We start from the raw sequence: 20,893 nt of genomic DNA, 5'->3' as shown, positions 1-20,893 counted from the left end.
CTATCTCATCCGGGTGCATGATGTGTCGCCCGAGATGGATACTTCTTTTGCTCATAATCGGGCCGCATGAGCAAAGAACATGCATGGCCGCAATTAATGAGTAGGTAATTACAATAATACTGAAAAGTACAGTAAAATTGCTAGTTATAACCCGATCAAGTTAACTGCGTACCTCGCTGGAATGCGACTGTCTATCCCACTCACGCGCACACCACCCGTCGCCCCGTCCGTACCAGAGGGCTGAGTGTGATTTAACATTAAACGTCCTCATTAGTGAGCGCGTCTAAAAAATATTTTACATGAAAATTTTAGTTCTAGAAAGTTTCCGCTAGGGGCGCTGTACAATCCGTCATACATTTTAATGTCACTTTTTTACACGCTCACTGGTGAAGACGTTTAATGTAAACTCGCACTAAGCCGTCAGAGCGTCGATGTGACGTCACGGCTGCCAGGTGCGAAGTTAACTTGACCGTGTTGCAGATACGGGTGTTTTTTTAAACATACAATTACATTACATAAAAATTATGCTCTACTTGGTTGAAGAACTTACCATGCTTATTTCTCTTTTTCTTCGCTCCGATGGTGGGGAACTCTGTAAAAGATAAAAATGTAATATTAGTAAATAAGTAAGTATTCGAAAATGTATATAAAATTGGTTACTAGCATAGCGCTTAACTGAGTCAGTGCCTGTACCTCTAGCATGAACAACTTTCGTCTTCGAATCGTTTGCGTATTCGACAAAATTCGATACTCAACCTTCGAATTAAACGATAACGTGACAATTTTGATTCTCAAAATAAGTTTCGTTCAACCATTTCTCATACTAAGTTCACTTTACGACACGTTCACAAGGGCGCTGTTGTAGTTTTCGTACTAAATCTTTTGATGGCGATTCGAGCACGCAAACGATTTGAACTTGAAAGTTTTTGACAGATCATATAAATCTGAAGGAAATCTGAAGTCTCGCTGACGTTTGACGTTTAAAGAACACCCTCCCGTGCCGCTCCCATACCTCAGGCACTGACTGATTTAAGCGCTAGACCTATAACAAAATGGCAAGGATTTAGAGTAAGTAACATTAAAATACCTGCGTTTCATTCTTTGAATAATATTTCTCTTTTACTCGATCAAATAGTAGTTTTCTCGTAGATTTCGCCTGAAATTATCATAAATTATTTAAGACTATTAATTAAATTATTATCTAATGCCTACATACATACATACCTATGCATAAAGTAACGACGGGACTGTTCCCGCCTCTCGTTCCCACCGCAACTCCTGTGTAGCCAGGATCTACGGCTTGACCGCCAATAACCCAACCAGTGAAGGCCAAGTTTGTCGGGGAAAGTTAAACTGTCATTGGACCCGCAACGAAATTAATCAGAAGAACATAGGAGGAGTTATGAGTTATAACATTGATAAAGTAATAACTTTATAATTATCTCCCTTCACCGGTTGGGTTATTGGCGGTCAAGCTGTAGATCCTGGCTACACAGGAGTTGCAGCGGTGGGAACGAGAGGTGGGAATAGTCCCGTATCATTATCTCGTGTTCTGTGGTTGACTTACCTTCTTTTCAAAGACAGGCTCTGCAGTGACAGTAGTAACCTGTTTAAAGCAAAATTCAGAATAAGATTTAATTACAAAATCACTATCATCATCAGGTCATTTAGTCTCCACTGCAGGAGCACGACTCATCATCATCATCATCTCAGCCATAGGACGTCCACTGCTGAACATAGGCCTCCCCCAATGCATTCCATGTTGCCCGGTTGGTAGCGGCCTGCGTCCAGCGCCTAGCAACCTTTATGATGTCGTCGGTCCACTTTGCCCTGGTTACCCTCTCTTTCTACCAGAGGCAAATGGAGGATTTGGCCTAAACTCCCCACTGGGCAGACGGGTTGGGGAGTCAAATAAATTTTGAACTCACAGGCACTTGCGTCGTTGTTTCTTCGTTTTCTTCTTCAGATATTTTTTGTAGGACTGTTGTTTTGAAAGCATCGAACTTAGTTACTTCCTGAAAAACATCATCATCATTCAGATTGATTCCTTAGACTCATATTACAATGATTTTTAATTAGGGAAAATTTAACTGACCTCCGGGGCATGAGTTGTCGGTATTTCCCTTTCTTCGAATTCAATTGGATTTTTAAAAGCTTCATCCTGAAACATAATTATTCAAGTGATTTCAAACTTACGTAGAAAATGATCATGCTGAAACTTCAATTCACTTCAAAAGTTTCAATTTAGAAACAAATACTTGAGCTGGATTTGGACTTGAGTCTTGATAACTAAATCTTCATATACGCGTTCGCATTATTATATTATACAGTGTGAGTCACGTTAAAGTGTACATATGAAAATAGATGAAACTAGACCTATTTTTATCGACAAAAAAGAGGTCAAAAATTTTTTGAGATTTTTTTTTAATTTTTTATAGAATTTTTTTTCTTCCAATTACTTATTGTAAAGAAAACGTAATAACTTTTAAACTAAGCGGTATATCCTGATAAAATAAAAACAGTAATAATGCTAAATAACAGGAGATACTAAAAAAATACATAGAATACACAAAATATGCCAACAAATAATAAAAAATGATACTTTTTAAAAAAAATCTGCTTTTAAATTCGTGTTTTTTTGGTTATTTGATAAATTTCTCCAAAAAATGCCCCTATAACAGGTGGTTTTTATTACTTTGTATTATTCTCTATCGTATTATCTTTGTAAAACCAAAAATCGCATGTCTCTATCCCTATCACAACATTTGCTATGATCGTTTGAACAAAGGCCTGCCACAACATTATTCTCCGCTACAGGTAGAGACAATTTTAATTTTAACTAAAATGCTTATTTTACTTCGAAATCTTTTGTTTTTATTTGAAATCTAACTTGTCTTTATCAAAATTACAAATCTAGAGCCATTTTCAGTTTCGTTGTTAACGAAGCGTTGAATGGCGCGCCCGGAGAGGCTTAGTTCAAACGATCATTGCAAACGTTGTGATAGGGATAGAGACATGCGATTTTTGGTTTTACGAAGGTAATACGATAGAGAATAATACAAAGTAATAAAAACCACCGGTTATAGGGGCATTTTTTGGAGAAATTTATCAAATAACCAAAAAAACACGAATTTTAAAGCAGATTTTTTTCAAAAAGTATCATTTTTTATTATTTGTTGCCATTTTTTGTGTATTTTATGTATTTTTTAGTATCGCCTGTTATTTAGCATTATTACTGTTTTTATTTTATCAGGATATACCGCTTAGTTTAAAAGTTATTACGTTTTCTTTACAATAAGTAATTGGAAGAAAAAAAATTCTATAAAAAATTAAAAAAAAATCTCAAAAATTTTTTGACCTCTTTTTTGTCGATAAAAATAGGTCTAGTTTCATCTATTTTCATATGTACACTTTAACGTGACTCACACTGTATTATATCAGATATTTTTAAGTTAGATTAGATCGTTTACTTATTACTACTTAGTTAAGAATCACTTACAAAGTGACCGTAGCGCTTGAGACTAGCCTGTAGCTCTGGAGACTAGAGACACTGTAGTTATACTTAGCTAACACAAAAATAATTATGACCAGCTATTTACCTCGTCATAGTAATATATCACTTCCACAGCATCGTCTTCAATTGGTGTTTCATCTACTATCACGTCTTTCATTTCTGTAGAGTCTTCTTTATTAGCGTCCTCAATGACATCTGCTTCCTAGGGTGAAAATAGTGGAAAAAATTAATAAAGTTTATCAATTTATTTCTCATAAGTTTACTCATGCAGCTGCATGCAGGCTGCTACCAACCGGGCGATGTGGAAATCATTGGGCCTTCTATTCAGCAGTGGACGTCCTGTCCTGTGGCTGAAATGATGATGATGATAGACCTTAGACCAGGACTATTTAGTATTTCTTTTCAATGTCGTATGGCTTTTAATGAGATAATATCATAATAGTATGTGAAAAACTCATTAAAAATAGCTGAACTACATATTAAGAGAACTAAGTACTAGTCACTAAGGAAGCAGCGTAACAATGAAAAAAAAAAATAAAAAAAACATTTCAAGAAAACATGGAACACTTGGTAAGGTGGTGTTCTTCTTAAACACCTTTAAGAAGTACCTTTAAAGTGGGTAAATGAAGTGGGAGTTATTAGTAGGTCAAATAAGTAGACTTCAATAGACTTTCTCAATCTGGATGTCATGTATTAGGTTTCCAATGATGATGATGATAAATTTATTATGTTGAATGAAGTTACCTTTTCCACCGACTCCAAAAACGGGAACCCGTGGCTGTTAGTAAAAGGTCTCATTGTGTCATCGAATTCTGGACTTTCCTTGTCCTGAAAATTCATAAATAGAATAAATTATTAATGTAATATAGTTACCCTTGGACACAACACTGTACTGCGCCATTTAAAAGTCCACTCTTAACTCAGAGCCTGAGGTATGGAAGCGTCATGGGAGGGTGTTTTTTTTATCCACAACGAGGAAACTCTTGGCCTGTATCTCACCTGATGGTAAGTGACGATCAGGCCGAAGGTGGAAGCGAGCTTCACCCGGAATCCTCAACAACGGACGAACTGGCTATCTTACCTCTACTGCCGGAACACAATAATGGTGTTAACATTGTTGTTATGGCGACAGACTTAGGTAAGATGGTGGTAGCTAGCCAGGCAGACTTAGAACAAGCCCTACCACCAACCAAACCGAACAGAAAAATCTGCCCCCACTGGGAATCGAACCCGGGACCTCTGCGTCTGAAGCAGGTGGTCTTACCACTAGACCACAGAGGCGGTTAAAAAGTTTTTGTAAAGTCAAACGTCAGCGAGACTTCAAATCTCCTTCAGATCTGGTTCGGCCAAGCCAACGCGATCACACGCGATCAGCCGGCGTGCAGCGGTGGCGATCAATGCATTTAAGTCTGGTCGCCATCGCTGCACGCAAGATGATCGCGTGTGATCACATTGACTTGGTATCATTTGGTCGAACCGTTCTGTCACGTCATAATATTGTCAAGGCACTAGGTTAAGCGCTATAGTCCCAAACTAAACGAAGTTTGTCATACGCGTACTAGACAACGGATATAACCTTATAACAAACATGAGTATAAGCGCTGTAAGCTATAAATGACTGTATTTTATTGAAAAAGAGGCTGACAAAGGTGACTGAGTTTCTTCCGCCGCTTCTCAGCAACAGCCCATATGTTGTCCCGAAGTGGTGGTAGGGCAAGCTATATTTGGGACGTGTATAAGTGCCCTAGAAAGGGCCTATGTACTGTTAATTATGAAAAATCTAAAACGTTAAAATAACGGTATCGTTGTGGCCAATGAGATGCTGTCATAGTTACATTGACAATACGTCAATGTCACACGAGAATCAAACGTCAGAATAGAGGGACGCGCGGAGACGACTCCGCTAAGACGATTTTGTGCTAAGTAATAAATTGGATCTAAAATAAGGCAATACAATGTGAAAGATGAGTATCCAGTGTTTTATTTATGAGAATAGATCTACCGGCCTTTAATAGTAGGTACTGAATAAACTATTTGAATTTGAACAGTTTACCTCTTGTCCATAAGGTCGCTCTATCATGTGGTAGTACACGATCTCCCTGAGCGTTGGCTTCTCAACTTTGGGGTTCGCAAACGTTATGGTGTTGGTTTCTTTATCCTCTTTTATTTCGTAGATATCTCCTTTCGTTTCGTTTTGGATCTGCAATTTATTTTCATTGATTAATTTTTGACCTAAAGCTACTAAGGCCAAATAAAGGCACGACCTAATTTTAACCGTAACTATATCGATAACCAGTGTTTTTGTATGGAGTTTGAAACTGTTTTTACAGTTAAAGTAAGATCGTGCAACTCAGCCGTATTTAAATATGCCAGAAATGATGATGATGATGTTGATGAAAAGTTTTAAATAAAACTGAAATTCTATGATAGGTTGCTTAATCTTCATCCATGAAATAAAATATTCGTAACAAGTAACGAAATTAGAAACCATACCGGAAAACGCAGCGTGGGACGTCCACCTACAAGGTGGACCGACGACATCGTAAAGGTAGCAGGGAAGCGCTGGACGCAGGCCGCTACCAATCGATCAACATGGAAAGCATTGGGGGAGGCCTATGTTCAGCAGTGGACGTGCTATGGCTGAAATGATGATGATGAACGAAATTAGATAAAACTTACCCCCAATTTCATGATTGAATGACCTAGGATGCCTTTCATCCCAATCAGCAGCGCTGATAATATCTGAAACGAAATTATAAACAATTGGTTTATTGATTTGTGCTTCAGAAACCAAACATTAGTATGAGGTTTCACAGTGCAGCTCAGGGTGACACACAAACCAATCACAGAGCACTATTCAACGCTGTGCGGTCGGTTTGCTGCTTCACTTAAGAAAGCAACGTTTGTGAATACGGGCGTAACTTTGCCCGTAACATTGTAAACGTGAAAATTTTTGTAACATTTTTTATTGATCGATGATAATATTCAAAAACAAAATCATCTTTATCTATACTAATATTATAAAGCTAAAGAGTTTGTTTGTTTACTTGAACGCGCTAATCTCCAGAACTACTTATCCGATTTGAAAAATTATTTCAGTGTTAGATAGTCCATTTATCGAGGAAGGCTATAAGCTATTCAACATCACACTGCGATTAACCCTTTTCTTGGCATCGTAACACGGGTGATACATCATAATTTAAAAAATCCTGAGGGCAGCGAAAGCATTATAAATAATTTATTTTATACATAACACGTTCCTGATATATCATAGAATGAGATTAAAAAAAACTATTCTCACAAAAATGCATTTGGCTGTCAGTTATTTTCGAAATTGGATAACCTAAGCATGTTGGCTTCAAACGCGTGGTAAGTTTAATTGTTTATTGGCGATATCACAAAATATTTGTGTTATTTTCTGTATGTAATTTACAGAAAAAGGATTACTCTGTGTTTTTCGTTTAGTTTGGATGGTGTGTATTGCTATTTGCCGATTTTATAACCGTCCATTTGCCTGTGTATCATATATGTTACATTGCCAAGTGCTTCGTGATGTATTTTTAAATCCAAATTTAAGAAAAAATGCGTATTTTTAAAAGATTTTAGTGTTACATTAGTAGGAAATACAGTAATTAGAGTGAACAAGCTTGTGGAGTGCAATTAGTTCATAAAAATCAATTAAACTCCACCCACCCTACCTTCTGATGCCGTCAAGTATGAAAATGTGGGCCTATTTTCGCTTCTTGTGGAAAATATAAAACTAGAAAATTGGGCAGATAAATATAAAATGCACAAAATATAATCAACTTTTATGTGGTAAAAAGTTATTCGATTTTATGACTTTTATCATTATTGGTAGGTATAAAAAGCAAGAGTCTGAGTAATTATTTATTTGCTATAATTTGATTTGGCATATTCTTTTCACTCTGAGTTTCTGTTTTGATAAGGGAGTTTAAAAATTACCTTTTTAAATTATTTATGTATGTTTTTGTTCATTCAAAATTATTTTTTGAATATTTTAGCTTTTTAATTTTTTATACCCTAATCTTGGCAGTGTATCATATATGATACACCTGGTTTCTGAAAAACTGAAAACAATGTATTTTTTTAAACATTTTTATTGGCCTATTATGATAATACTTAACTCATAAATATCAAAAAAATTAAAATCGTAGTGAATTTTTGGTCATGCCAAGATAAGGGTTAATAGGAGCAGAGCAACAATGAAAAATATTGCGAAAACGGGTTTTCACGCGTACGAAGTCGCGGGCAGAGCTAGTTATTTTTATATAAATAGATTGAATTAGCTTACATTAGATTTAAATTAGAAATCTAACATCTAAAGATTACCTTTCTTTTTACTAAATATAAATAACTCACCAATAAACACTTCATTTCAACACAGACACTGTCACTGCACAATAACGGAACAAATTGATCGAAAATTTTATATTTTCCGTTTAAATATAACTGTTAATAGTTATTTTATCGGGACTATCTTGAGGATCTTATCTTACTTAAAGGAAACTCTAACGAGTGGTAACATTAACTTTATCAGTTCTATTATCTGTCTCATCTTCATCTTGCTTAAATGGTTTGGTATGTTGATCATCATCAGGTCATTTAGTCTCCACTGCAGGAGCACGACCCTATCTAATTTACCAGAGAAATGGATTTAGCCTACAATCCACCGCTGGCCAGACGGGTTGGGGAGGCCCGATGTCCACTCCACCATATATCGTGTCTTCACCATACTTTACTCTCAAAATAGATGTCGGAGCGTCGGGCTCTCGGACGGCACCAGAAGGGTCTCTCATTGAATTCATACTATCTACCTATGTGGGCATATAGGGAACACGTGCGAGTGGATACTAACACTAATTGTAATCACTGATTATAAACGACTAACTTTACTAGACTAGAATGTAAAGACTGGTTCGTAATTTAATCAATATTGTCCACAGTTAAATTTAACAGAAAGATCAAAGTTACTGAATTACTTTAACAAAGCTAGAGACGCCTAGACTTAATAAATTGGGAGCGATTGACGAATTTGTGAACCACGCCCAGTCACCACCACGTCCAAAACCCGAATGTGCAATGCCTCTAACAGTGAGTCCCAAAATCTCTACGTTCCAGGGCTCTGTACCTGAAGTTTTTGTAAAGCTATTAATCCATCAATACTGCACTTGAACGGGTCCACAACTACGTCAGGCAACATGGAGATTTATGTCACCTTCGTTCCCAGGCGCGCACTTAACTCTGGCATAAGAGCTTTGGCGCTGCTTAAAATTCCATAGCAATAAACTAGCTAACACATTGAAAGTGTTGTGAGAACTATAACATTAAGTTATTTAATTTATTGCGCCCCGCGCGCCGACATAGATGTAAAAAGTCAGGTTAATACCTGACAATTCATTGAGACAATCCATTGTCTCAATTGGACACAAAGCATTTCTAGTTTCTTTCATAATTATCTTTTCGGGCTTGTTTTTTACAGGATCTTGTTCAGTACCTCTAGCATGAACAACTTTCGTCTTCGAATCGTTTGCGTATTCGATAAAATTCGATACTCAATCTTCGAATTAAACGATAACGTGACAATTTTGACTCTCAAAATAATTTTCGTGCAACCACATCTCATACTAAGTTCACTTTAAGACACGTTCACAAGGGCGCTGTTGTAATTTTCTTACTAAATCTTTTGATGGCGATTCGAGTAAGCAAACGATTTGAACTCAAAAGTTTTTCATGCTAGCCGTACAGTAGTTTAACTACTTACGTGTTTTAATTGAACATTTACACGTGTGCCGTGGGAAGGGGCCCTTATTTTTATCTGGAATTGCGTATACGGGAACCCCACAAGCAAACAATATAAAATTTTTAGCTTTTTAACTGATAATTGAACCCAGTACCCAGTACTTTTGATACTAAATCTTTTAATCACCACACCATCGTTAACGGAATTACGTCATATCAAATATCCGTATCGAGTTCACGTTAATCTGTGGTTTTAATTACTCTGGATTCGGATAGGCAGTTAATTATTAAAACAATTAGGCAAGAGTCACGGAATGCCAAGATGTTTATGAATGACTAGCTGGCGCGGCGAACTTTGTATCGTCCAGTTAATGATGATGGAGTAAATTACCTAATTTATTTTAAAAGCATAACATTATCGTCATGCCATGAAAAGAAGTATTTACCTAAGCACCTAGGTACTTAGGTGCGAAAGTGTAAGATTAAGGTCAAATTGTTCAATTTAAATAACTTCATAATCAATTCGTAACTCATTTATTTACAAAACGTTTTATAAAATGTAACTATCAATACAACTTCTCAGCATCACTTAAACCTTCGGAGTAGTGCTCTTAACTTCAGTTTTGATTTCTTTCTTCACTGGAATAACTTTGAAATCTTCCATTTCGTCAATAAAATATTTGGTTTTATTCTTAGCGTCTACTTTAGTATCTATCCTTGCATCTTTAGATTTTTGATTTAGATGTTTTAGCGAATCTGTGTGGATATGCCCGTGGTAGACTACACTTGCTATAGGTATGTGTTGAGGCTGATTATTCACTGGGTACGGCGATTGGAATGAGTATACGAGTGGTATAGATAGATGTGTCTCATTCTTGCCTTCCAGTGGTGGCTGGTACGGGGCACGTTCATGAAAAGGCTTCCAGTAATTCGGGATATTGTAGTCAAATTTCGCAGGTCGTAGCTCTTCGCTGTTGTGCCTTAAAGGCGCTTTTTCTTTTGACAATTTGTCAGTCAGCTTCTGTAGAAACGTCTGCAGCATTTCGGTGTTTCTGTTTATTTGCTGCAAAATTTCGTGGGTTATATTGTCTTGTTTTGGTGCTGGCGTTGTTGGTTTAGTAGTTGTGGTTCTAGTAGTAGTTGTTACGGTTGTTGAAAATTCGTTTTGAGATTGTAATTGAAATAGAGCTGATGCTAGCAGTTTGGTAACATCGTCATTCGACATGTGCAGTAACGAGTCAGGTTTTAAAGTTGTAACCTCAGATTTTTCTGTAGTATTTTCTTCTAAATTCTTCAAGGCTATCGAGTCTAAATTAACGCGCTCTTTCTTTAAATGTTCCAATTGTTCGTCGATTCTCTTTTTGTGCTGTTTTAGTAGAATGTCCATTCTGGTTTGCTGGTCTTGGATCTTTTGAATGAAAGTTGAAGGCGTAGTGAACTTTGGTACTGTTGTAGGTAGCGTAGAGTTATGAAGCTTCTCTATTTTGGAAATTTCCGAAACGTTAACCAAAGAGGAATACGTTAGTCCATCTTTGTTGAAACTCTTATTGATACTCGCGTGGATTTCCTTGAATCCTGTATTGAGACTGGTCATATTTTTGGGAAGTATCTTCACTGTCAATTTGTAGTTAGGTTTTGGTTCAATAGCGTTGACTATTTCTTCCAATCTTGGTGCAATATCAACGATGGTTGTAGGCTTTTCTGTAGTAACATGTTTATAAACTGGAGTTCTGGTGGTTTTGATTTCAAATTTGTTGTAAAGAAAAGGAGTGTAATCTTCTTTAGATCTGGCGACCTCTTCCATAAATATGTGAGGGTATTTAGACATCAGTTGGTTATGCCTAGATCTGCCATCGAATACATTTGTAGTGTACGGTGGATCTTCATACATAACTGGAACCATATCGTACTGTTCTCCTATTCTTTCATCTACTCCCATTCTTTCATCTAAGTCTACTACGTCTGGCGTTTCAACTTCTCTAATAATAGCTCTATCTGCCAGCAAATCTTCGTCGTTAACTAAAAATATGTTATCTGCTGCATGTCTATTTCTACTAGGTATAGTATCAGAAGCTATAATTCTAATTTTATCTATTTGCCGTTTGCTACGTTTCTTGTTTAAAATGATTTTCTTTCTGCCCACAGCGCGTGTGTTTAGATATTTATTCATTTTCATCTTCTTCTTCAGATTGGTGATTTTGTGCACGTTTAGTGATCTCTTTTTTCTATCCAACATGCTTGCTATATTCAATATATCTGAAGGCTTCAATTTCTTTTGGAATATGTTATTTTTTTCATCCATCAATGCTGGCAATTCTTTGATTTCAATGTTATTTCTAATAATTTCCATGTTATCTAAACCATGGTCAAAGGTGTTAATATTTTCTGTTTGTTTGTTTATCGTTAAAGCCACACTTTTCTTGTTGCCCTCATATATGTCTTGGTAACTATTGTAGGGTAAGAAGTTGCTATCAAAAATGATTTTATATTCGTTTGAATGGTAGTCCTTTTCGTGCATTTCTTTGACCGATCGTCTTATGATTAAATGTTCATTTCTATTACTATGTACGTCTCTTTTAGAGATCTGGTGGTATCTTTCTTCAGATGATTTATCTTTATCTCCAGTGAATAAGGGTGCTTTTTCAGTTGCATCTTTTTGATTGTAAGTTTTAACTAAGTGCTCTATTCCAGTGAACAGTTTGATGGTTTCTGGGTCTGGTGGCTCGTCAGTGTACTGATTAAAACCTATAGACAGTCCAGTACCATCAATGTTTTTGATGAAGAATTTCAGATTGCCCATATCGAAGTACGTATTGCCATTTAGCATTTCCTCACTGATATCAGTGTTCAAAGGTTTCTGTAGTCTCTGCGGAATGCCATTGACTCCCATAATTTTATTGTAGTCAACATCAACTTCTCCCATTTCTGCAGAATTAAGGGATTTTGATACAGTCAAAAACCCAGGGCCGAAGTAAGTCTTTTTCCAATTTTCCCCAGATTTATCCGCTACATACGGCAGCGGGTTCGGCAATGGCACAGTTTTGCTTATAGGATCAGAATGTCTTTGTTCCACTGTATCAAAAGGGAGCATGATTTTGTTTGTAAACAACTTCTTATCTTTCTCCAACGGGTTTTGTATTCTCTTTTTGAATTGTATCCGTTTGTGTTTCTTTTTCTTTCCGTCGTTAAACTTATCGAGATCCGAGTGGATTGCTTTTTGTATTTTTTCGATGATGCTTTTGATTAGTTTCTTCTTTTTATCGCCTTTCATGCCTTTGCTATCAAAATGCGTTTCAATTTCCACGAACAATTCATCATCATCATTTTTATCGCGTGTTTTCGGTGGACTGACAGTTGTTACGTCATCATCTTCGTATCTAATTTTGATGTGTCTCTTAAGCCGTTTGGTTTCCATTTTCTCATTGTATTTATCATCAATATCATCGTCAACTTTCTGTGGATATTTCTTGAAATAATCATCAATGATTTTGTTCAAATAAGCATTTGAGTTTCGTCTTTCTGGCTTTGTTTTTACTGGCTCAGGGGGATCAATATCTTTGATATCATCGTTCTTTTTCTCATCGATGTCTTTGGGAATCGCTTCGTCAAGTAAAACTTGTCTTTCATTAACGTTACGTTCTTTCTTACGTTGATTTTCATCGTCTTCTAGTCTACTGAATTTTACTGATTTCCCATTGTAAATGAGCTTTATTATACCTTTTATGGTCTCCCTTGAATTTCTGCAATACAAATAAAAATAGATCAATGGTATATTTGAACATATTTATTACAATGTAATTTGGTAGATTAAAATTTTAAAAATGTTTAACTTACGCATTCATTTCTGGCCTAGCTTTTGATGTGATATCAATAATTGTTTTTATCAACAAGTTGGGTGCTGAAAAGAAATTAAAACACAACATTATTCATCATCCTATGCTTCATTTGTAATGTTTACAGGAAGATGTAGTGTAACGTATAACCTGCTTCTCACTTAGTGGACCGACGATCTAGTGAAGGCCGCGGAAAGCACCTGGATGCAGGCAGATCAGGACTGGTCGTGTGGAAATCCTTAGGGGAGGTGTTTTTTCCGCAGTGGGCATCATTTGGATGAAACGACTATAGGTCTAGCGCTTAACTCACTCGGTGCCTGAGGTATGGGATTGGCACGGGAGCGGTGACATTGACATAATGACAGAGCATATAAATCTGAATCAAATCGAAAGTCTCAATGACGTTTGACGTTACAAAAACACGCTCCCGTGCCACTCTCAAACCTTAGGCACTGACTGGTTTAACCGCTAGACTTATAGTAATACCAGAAAGTTGTGATTCAGTGAACATACCTTTTTGTGTAAGCAGTTTAAAGTCCTTAGGCTCAATAGTTTTGATTTGGTTCGTGTTTGTGATATCATTTTGGAGTTTGTCACATTTGACTAACTCCTCAAAGAACTTGTTCTCTTCTATTGAAGGGTTGTGTAGTATTTTGCTAGATCGTTTACTATCTTTTGATAGTTTAGGATACGTATATTCTTTTCTGGTGAAGGAAGGCTCTTTCTCTGATGTTCTTTCGACGTCTTGAACTCGATTTTCTGTAAATATTATACAATGGCGTCTATAAAACGTAGTTCACAAGAAATTATTTAGAAAGAACTATTTTATCTACAAGAAGAATTTAATTACGGACTCCACTGCCACCTCTCGTTTCCACCGCTGCAATTCCTGTGTAGCCAGGATCTACAGCTTGACCGCCAGTAAAAACTCAACCAGTGAAGGTCAAATTTGTCCCGGGGGAAAGTTAAACTGTCATTGTACCCGCATCGAAATCAATCAGAAGAACATGGAGGAGTTCGAAGTTAGGGTTCGACTTCCCTCCATTGCGAAGCGGATGACAGGTAACAAACAAAGGTTTAGTAACCTATTAGGTATAAGATAATAAACATCAATTAAGGAGACCTACTACCCTACAGCTACAGAATTTAACCATCATCAAACGTAGTACAATAATAACTCAATGTCATCAACCTTCTTACCTTTAGGCGTATCTTCATCGATGTCCTTAAAATTCTTGACCAAAGAGTGTACTTTCTTATACACGTCATTCAAATCCATATGCCCTATGATACCTTGTAGCAGAATATTGTGCATAGCTAAATGTAGCATATCATCTTCCGATCTCTTATCTTCTGATCTCTTATCATCTCTATCATTTTTAAGTCCGTTTTTGATTGCAGCGAAAATTCCATCTTTATTTGTGTCTTCTTCGAAAATCTTTGGCTTGTCAACGGATTTGATATTGTCTCCATTGGGATTCCTGCTTTCAGGCACTGTTTCTTCTGCGTCTAGTTCTTCTAAAAGAGTTGCTAAGCGGTTTGTGAGGATGCTTTTCATTTTAGGGTTCTTGACGTGGAATAGGAAGTTTGGGGATTCTGTGAAGAAAACACACTTAATATTATGTATTGTGTTTCATGTACAGTCAGCGTCAAATAGTTTGTGACACCCAAAGTAGCCAAAAAGTTCAAATTCAAATAGTTTATTCAGTAGGTACATAGGCCCTTTCTAGGGCACTTATACACGTCCCAAATATAGCTTGCCCTACCACCACTTCGGGACAACATATACGTTCGCAACACGTCTTTGTTACAATTGGAAGGTTTTTGAAAGGAATTGGAATTGAATAAGGTTGCGTTAACTTTTTGGTCACTTTGGGTGTCACGAACTATTTGACGCTGACTGTACTGTGTCAGTCGATTCTGGCAGAGTTGGTATAATAGAACCAATCTCATTCTTCTCGTGGATATCGTAAAGGGCCAAAAATCCAAACACAGGCCTCCTCAACCCGTCTAGCCAGGGTCAGGAGTGAAGGAAATATGTATCTGGTAAATTAGAGAGGGTCGTGCTGCTGCAGTGGAGACTAAGTGACCTGATGATGATAATGACTGCGTAAAGTGGGTCTGTGTTAGAAGACTTCGCGAAAGTCAGAGGATATGCAGCTCAATACCTTAAACCATCTGCATAAAGTTCAAAATTCCGCACCACTTGATAATAAGCAAAATACTAACCCAAAGATCGTTTACTCCTATAGTTCTCATCTTCATCATCGTAGTTCCTTTCTTCTTTGAAGAATGCATCTGGTCTTAGATTCGATATTTGGACTTCCTGGATATCGCTCTCCACCACTGGCACATTGAAGTGTTTTTCTGAAAAATGAAGAAAAGTTTCATAAGCGACAGGTGATTCTCACTCATCACGAAATCTCAGAAACTGCAAGTGCTAGGAGTCTCAAATTTTGCATGGGGGTTCCTTTTAGAACGTAGGTGCTCACTAAGACGGGATTTTGCAAAATTCAACCCCAAAGAGGGCAAAACGGGATCCACGCGTACGAAGCAGGCGGCCGCTAGTAATGTTATAAAGTACAGGAGCCTCCGAAACTACATGACCAATTTGTAAAATTTTTCACCATTAGAATTCTACAATATTCCTGATGAAAATAGGCGGCATTAAATTCGTCAGCTAGTGTTTCATAAGTAGGTACCTATTTAAGTTTAAGTTTAGTTCACACAAAAGTTTCACTAGCGATTCCTTATAGAGACAAACTCGAAACAAAGAATACTAACCGCCTTGAGTTGATACGGTTACAATCGCAAAAAAAAACAAATGTTTAAAATTCACTATGCCTAATGTCAAACAAGTTAATACTAATATTACAGTAAATAATGAACGCATTGAACTGATAAACTCTACTGTCTTTCTAGGTATTACCCTAGACTGTAAATTACAATGGGGCCCCCATATTGCTGCCTTGGCGGGAAGACTTAGTTCAGCTGCCTTTGCGGTGAGAAAGATCAGAAACTTGACTGATGTTGAAACAGCAAGGCTTGTATATTTTAGTTATTTTCATAGTATTATGTCTTATGGTCTTTTACTGTGGGGCTCAGCAGCAGACATAGAATCAATTTTCATTTTACAGAAAAGAGCTGTTCGGGCAATATACGTTCTATTCGGTTAACGTCAGTCGCGCTTCGACCATTGGGAAGGTGAGATAGGTCGATCGTCGCTCCGCGAAAAAAATACGTAAATTTTTGTGATTATCCATAGACATGCCGTCGCTTGCTTGAACAATATTTTCTACCTCTAAAATTTAAACAATTTAATTGAAACTTTGCCATTGAAAACTTAACATGTTAGACTTATTTGTGTAGTATTCGATTTGAACCGTTAAATTCAAATTTAAGAATAATTCATAAAAAACTAAAATTTTCGTCACCTTCGTGGCATCACCTTCGTGGTGTTTTATACACGAAGGTGATTTTAGGCCACGAAAGTGATTTCTTGCTTTGGTTTATTTTAAAATATAGTGACTGGTGTTCATATTTTTATAATATTTTAATAACTAATAAATTATACGTGGTGCCTAAGTAGAGTTCAGTACATCAATAAAAAAATAAGGGCCTCGTATTTTTGTTGTCTGTCTGTATGACTGTATGTTAGTCTGTATATGTGACTGTGTATCTGATTGTAAGATAAATTTAATCTGAAGTTTGAGTTAAAAGTTGTACAACAAAAATACGAGGCCCTCTGGCCTAAATAAAAAATATATTTTTGTTGAAGGACTTTTTCTTCTTGTTGTTCTTTTTTTATTGAGGTACTGATAATCCGTTTTTTGCTTCTTTAGCATTTCAGAATGCCACCAGTGTCATCCTTAAAACCAATTGCGTAGAATCTTGTAACTTAGTAGGTGACGTAATCGGTAAAATTTTATCTTGTACTAGCTGACCCGGCGAACTTCGTACCGCCTTAGCGTAGAGATTTTCTTTATATTTTTTTCCGTAAAAACCTTGTACAGAGTATTAGAAAACTATAAAAAAAAATCAGCCAAATCGGTCAAGCCGTTTTCATGTTATGTCGTGACAACGGAAAACGGGTTTCATTTTTATATACATATATAGATTAAAGTAGGTAGGTACCTATTTTTATTATGTTATTGCTATTTATCTATGAAAATAAGACAAAATATATGTTTTATAAACACTTAAGAGTCATTTACAGTAGTAAAGTTTGAAAAAATTATTGCTGTGAAGTACAGAATCACTTTCGTGGCATCAAAAAATTCAAAACGTTAAAGCTTCCAAACGAGACTCGCTATTTGACTGATTTACTGAGACTACAATCTTCACATCAAGCGCTACAATTTTTGTTTACAAAAAGTTGAAATAAGTTAGAAATAAAATTCGCCACGAAGGTGACGATGAGAACCGTGGCGATGAGAAGTACCCTCTTACCGTTAGATAATTCCTGGCAATAAGTGGTGACTGAGTTTGTTCCGGCGTTTCTTCTCAGCACTTGCCATATGTTTGTCTCGAAGCGCTGGTAGGGCCCAAAAGATAAGGAGACATGTAAAGTGCCCCATAAGGGCTACCTTTTTCTTTTTTTATTATTTTCTATTGACGTTCATAAGTGCCACTTGTGGTCTAAACTGAATAAATATTTTTGATTTTGAATCCCTTTCCGGGTTGATAAGTCTGCTATGACCTTTGGTTAAAAAACTGTCATTACTAAGGAAAGGAACGACAGTGATAGAATGCGAAAGCGAGATAATATCTTACGTTTGTTCTTCCCTGAGAGTAGACCGTCAATGTCAACGAACACGCTCGTCAAAATGACGGTGAACGTCAGGGCTATAGCCACGAGCGTGACGCAGAACACCCGCTGGAAGATTGTGTCGTAGTCGCATCGTGACATGTGATAGTTTGCTGGTCTTTTGAAGGTTTGGGATAACCTGTGGAATAAATAGATAGATAAAACACACTTTAGAAAGATAGAAAGCACCGGGATGTGGGCAGCGCAGGATCGATCATTGTAGACATCCTTAGGGGAGGCCTTTGTCCAGCTGTGGACGTCCTTTGGCTGAAACGATTTCCCCTAAGGACTTCCACAACGACCTTTTCTGTGCTGCATGCATCCAGGTAATTCCCTCGACATTTTCCATCGAGGAGGTTTGCAAGTTAACCCGGTCCGTGGTCGCCACTCGAAAACTTTTCTGGCCCAAAGATAATCAACTTTGCAAAAGGGCTAAGTACAGCTATTCAGTAAGAAAATGCAGCCAGCATCCTCGAATTTAAAATATTATTATACTTTTTGTTGAATTAAATTAATTATTATGGTAAAATTGTCACTGAATCAAATAAAATACACTTTAGTAGAGTTGAAGTTTTGAAGAATTGGAGTTCTCGTGATCGTTATTTTTACCTATATGCTGCGAATTAGACAAAATTATGGTTAAAAACTCACCAAAGTGTCCTTTGACTGAATACTTGACAAGAACTATAACTAAAGATCTAAAAGTAATAATGCTTGCTAATCTATCGTCTCAACCACACTAACTAACCAAGAAGACTGGTGTTTGTTAAACAAGCGTTTCATAGCTTCGGTCTTTTTAATTGTTTTTTAGAAACTCATCAGTGATTTGCGATAGTGGTTAGTTTTCTTTTGTTTTTCTTTCAAGGTTGGGAGGATGTACTTTTCACCTATTAATGTCGACGTCACACGTTGGTATATGACTTGGATTCTATCTTGGACTAGGAATTTGGTATGGAGGTGGTTTGGGTAGTTTGAGTAAGCCGTGTGGTGACGGCAGAGTAGAACATTTGTCACCAACCACTACTCTTCCCACGGGTGTCGTAAGAGGCGACTTAGGGACTACACATCAAACAGAGAACGGGCAGCTGCGCTCTCTGAAAAACATCAATCTTTTAAACTGCGACCTCCAACCCGCCTGCCAAGCGTGGGGAACTTGGAAGCTCTTGGATTGTATCTCACCTGTTGGAAAGTGATGATCAGGCCGAAGGTGAAAGCGACCTTCATGCAGAATCCACAACCAAAGAACTGAACAATGCTTTTATGGCGACAGACTTAGGTAAGGTGGTACCTTGGTGGAATTACTACAACTATACCACCCACCATACCAAGCAGAAATTTTGCCATCACTGGGAATCGAACCCGGGACTTCTGGGTCTAAAGTAGGTGGTTTTACTAGCAGAGCACAGAGGCGGTAAAATTTTTTGACTCCAATATTTTTGCCCTATCAGTATCACTTACCATACCAAGCAGTTGCCATCACTGGGAATCGAACCCGGGGTTTCTGGGTCTGAAGTGGTTTACCACCAGAGCACAGAGGCGGTAAACATTTTTGACTTCAATATTTCTGGTGAAAGGAAAGAAAAGCCTCATAAGCGTGATATCCAGTTTTGTAACCATCCTTCTTGAAGTCGTCGTCTATCGAGCTAAAAGCGCGTTCTGGGTACGTTTGCCAAAGCATAGTCCCCACTAGAACTCTTTCACCCTTGCTTAAGTGAAGCAGAAAATCGAACGCACAGCATTGAACAGAGAACTGGTTCATATGTCCTGTGCGTTCACGCGCACTGTGAGACCTCATAGTAATGTTTGTGAATATGGGAGTTTATCTCTTGCTGCTTTTCTTCAATTCTTACTCAAATTATGGTCATTTCGATGATTTAAAATAGAACAAGTTTTTAGGAACTAAATCTCATTATTATTAAAGCCTGCCAGCTCTTTCTGAAAACAGAGCTGGAGTACCATTTTCCTCAAGCGATTCAAACATGCCTGCTTTGGAATCCTTAGTATATTCCCTCCAATCCCTCCCATTGTCCTCCAGATATTTTTTGTCATGGCTACACTGCGTCCTTAACAAGGTAAGTATAAATAGTATTTAATAGTATTTATTTTCTCATCACAAACATTACAATGACTGCGACGTGCGGTCTGTGGGACCGCTATACTGTTTACTCGAAAAGTAATATTTTTTTGTATAAAAGTATATTGGTTTTATATTTTTTGAGAACATTATAGTATTACAAATAAACATACGTATAATTTGCGAGGAATCAATGTATATTTTTTATTTAAATATGGCTAAAACTTTTTTGACCCTTAATAATACTTATATAACTTGTAAATTTTAATCAAAGCAAGAAAAACTACACTCCTTCTTAAATATAGTGAACATAATGAATAAAATAAAAATAAATGACACGTATATTACATGCACAAAAAAAATTGACATAGGGTAAACATCAGTCAAAATCAGGTCATTTTTTTACTGCATGTTAAGCATTTTCGGAATGCATAGGTAACACCTGTAAGATAATTTCGTTTTCAATTTAGATGGACTAAAATGTANGATACAAAGTGTATTATAGAGACGATTTTTTTGTAATAAATCGAAAGTATGTATTTGCGAGGACCAAATTGAATATACCAACATGAATAACGAGGATATCATAACCATTTTGGTAAATGCCTAAGCTGCTAGGAGAGATTAAGAAGCACTACTAGTAATTAGGCTGAAAATCGAGACTATTCCGACACTTTAGCGAAGATATCCTAGACTTTAGCTTGAGTGAGATTAGAATGCCCTATTAAAAACAACAAGGTATGTACCAGAAGAGTGGCGACCACGGGCTGGAAAACGTAGCGTGGGCAGGCCTCCTACTAGGTGGACCGACGATCTGGTAAAGGTCGCGGGAAGAGCCTGGATGCGGGCAGCGCAGGACCGTTCATTGTGGAAAACCTTGGGGGAGGCCTTTGTCCAGCAGTGGA

At 37.1% G+C, this 20,893-nt stretch overlaps 1 protein-coding gene across 1 annotated transcript; it reads right to left on the bottom strand.

The window, feature by feature from the left end:
- Positions 1 to 529: 529 nt before the first annotated feature.
- Positions 530 to 7,965, bottom strand: LOC114366285 (uncharacterized). Its single transcript, XM_028323114.1, has 10 exons — positions 7,895 to 7,965; positions 6,194 to 6,256; positions 5,568 to 5,714; positions 4,259 to 4,342; positions 3,600 to 3,716; positions 2,096 to 2,161; positions 1,929 to 2,015; positions 1,568 to 1,606; positions 1,088 to 1,156; positions 530 to 592 (listed from the first exon to the last, which is right to left on the bottom strand). The coding sequence occupies exons 1-10, from the start codon at positions 7,907 to 7,909 to the stop codon at positions 530 to 532; spliced, it is 750 nt and encodes a 249-aa protein (XP_028178915.1). The 5' UTR covers positions 7,910 to 7,965.
- Between the last annotated feature and the right edge of the window lie 12,928 nt (positions 7,966 to 20,893).

The sequence above is a fragment of the Ostrinia furnacalis genome, unplaced genomic scaffold (assembly GCF_004193835.3).
Source record: "Ostrinia furnacalis isolate ACB-3 unplaced genomic scaffold, ASM419383v2 OfSCF0611, whole genome shotgun sequence".
Lineage (NCBI taxonomy): Eukaryota > Metazoa > Arthropoda > Insecta > Lepidoptera > Crambidae > Ostrinia > Ostrinia furnacalis.
The sequence above is the reverse complement of the archived record's forward strand: the minus strand, read 5'-3'. Positions and strand labels throughout refer to the sequence as shown.

Bases quoted from the DNA above. Each gene is read 5' to 3' on its own strand.
- LOC114366285 (XM_028323114.1), bottom strand. The intron at 5,715-6,193 runs GTAAGTTTTATC...AATAAATTGCAG, and splicing joins ATTCAATCATGAAATTGGGG to ATCCAAAACGAAACGAAAGG. The intron at 4,343-5,567 runs GTAAACTGTTCA...ATGAATTTTCAG, and splicing joins AGCGACCTTATGGACAAGAG to GACAAGGAAAGTCCAGAATT.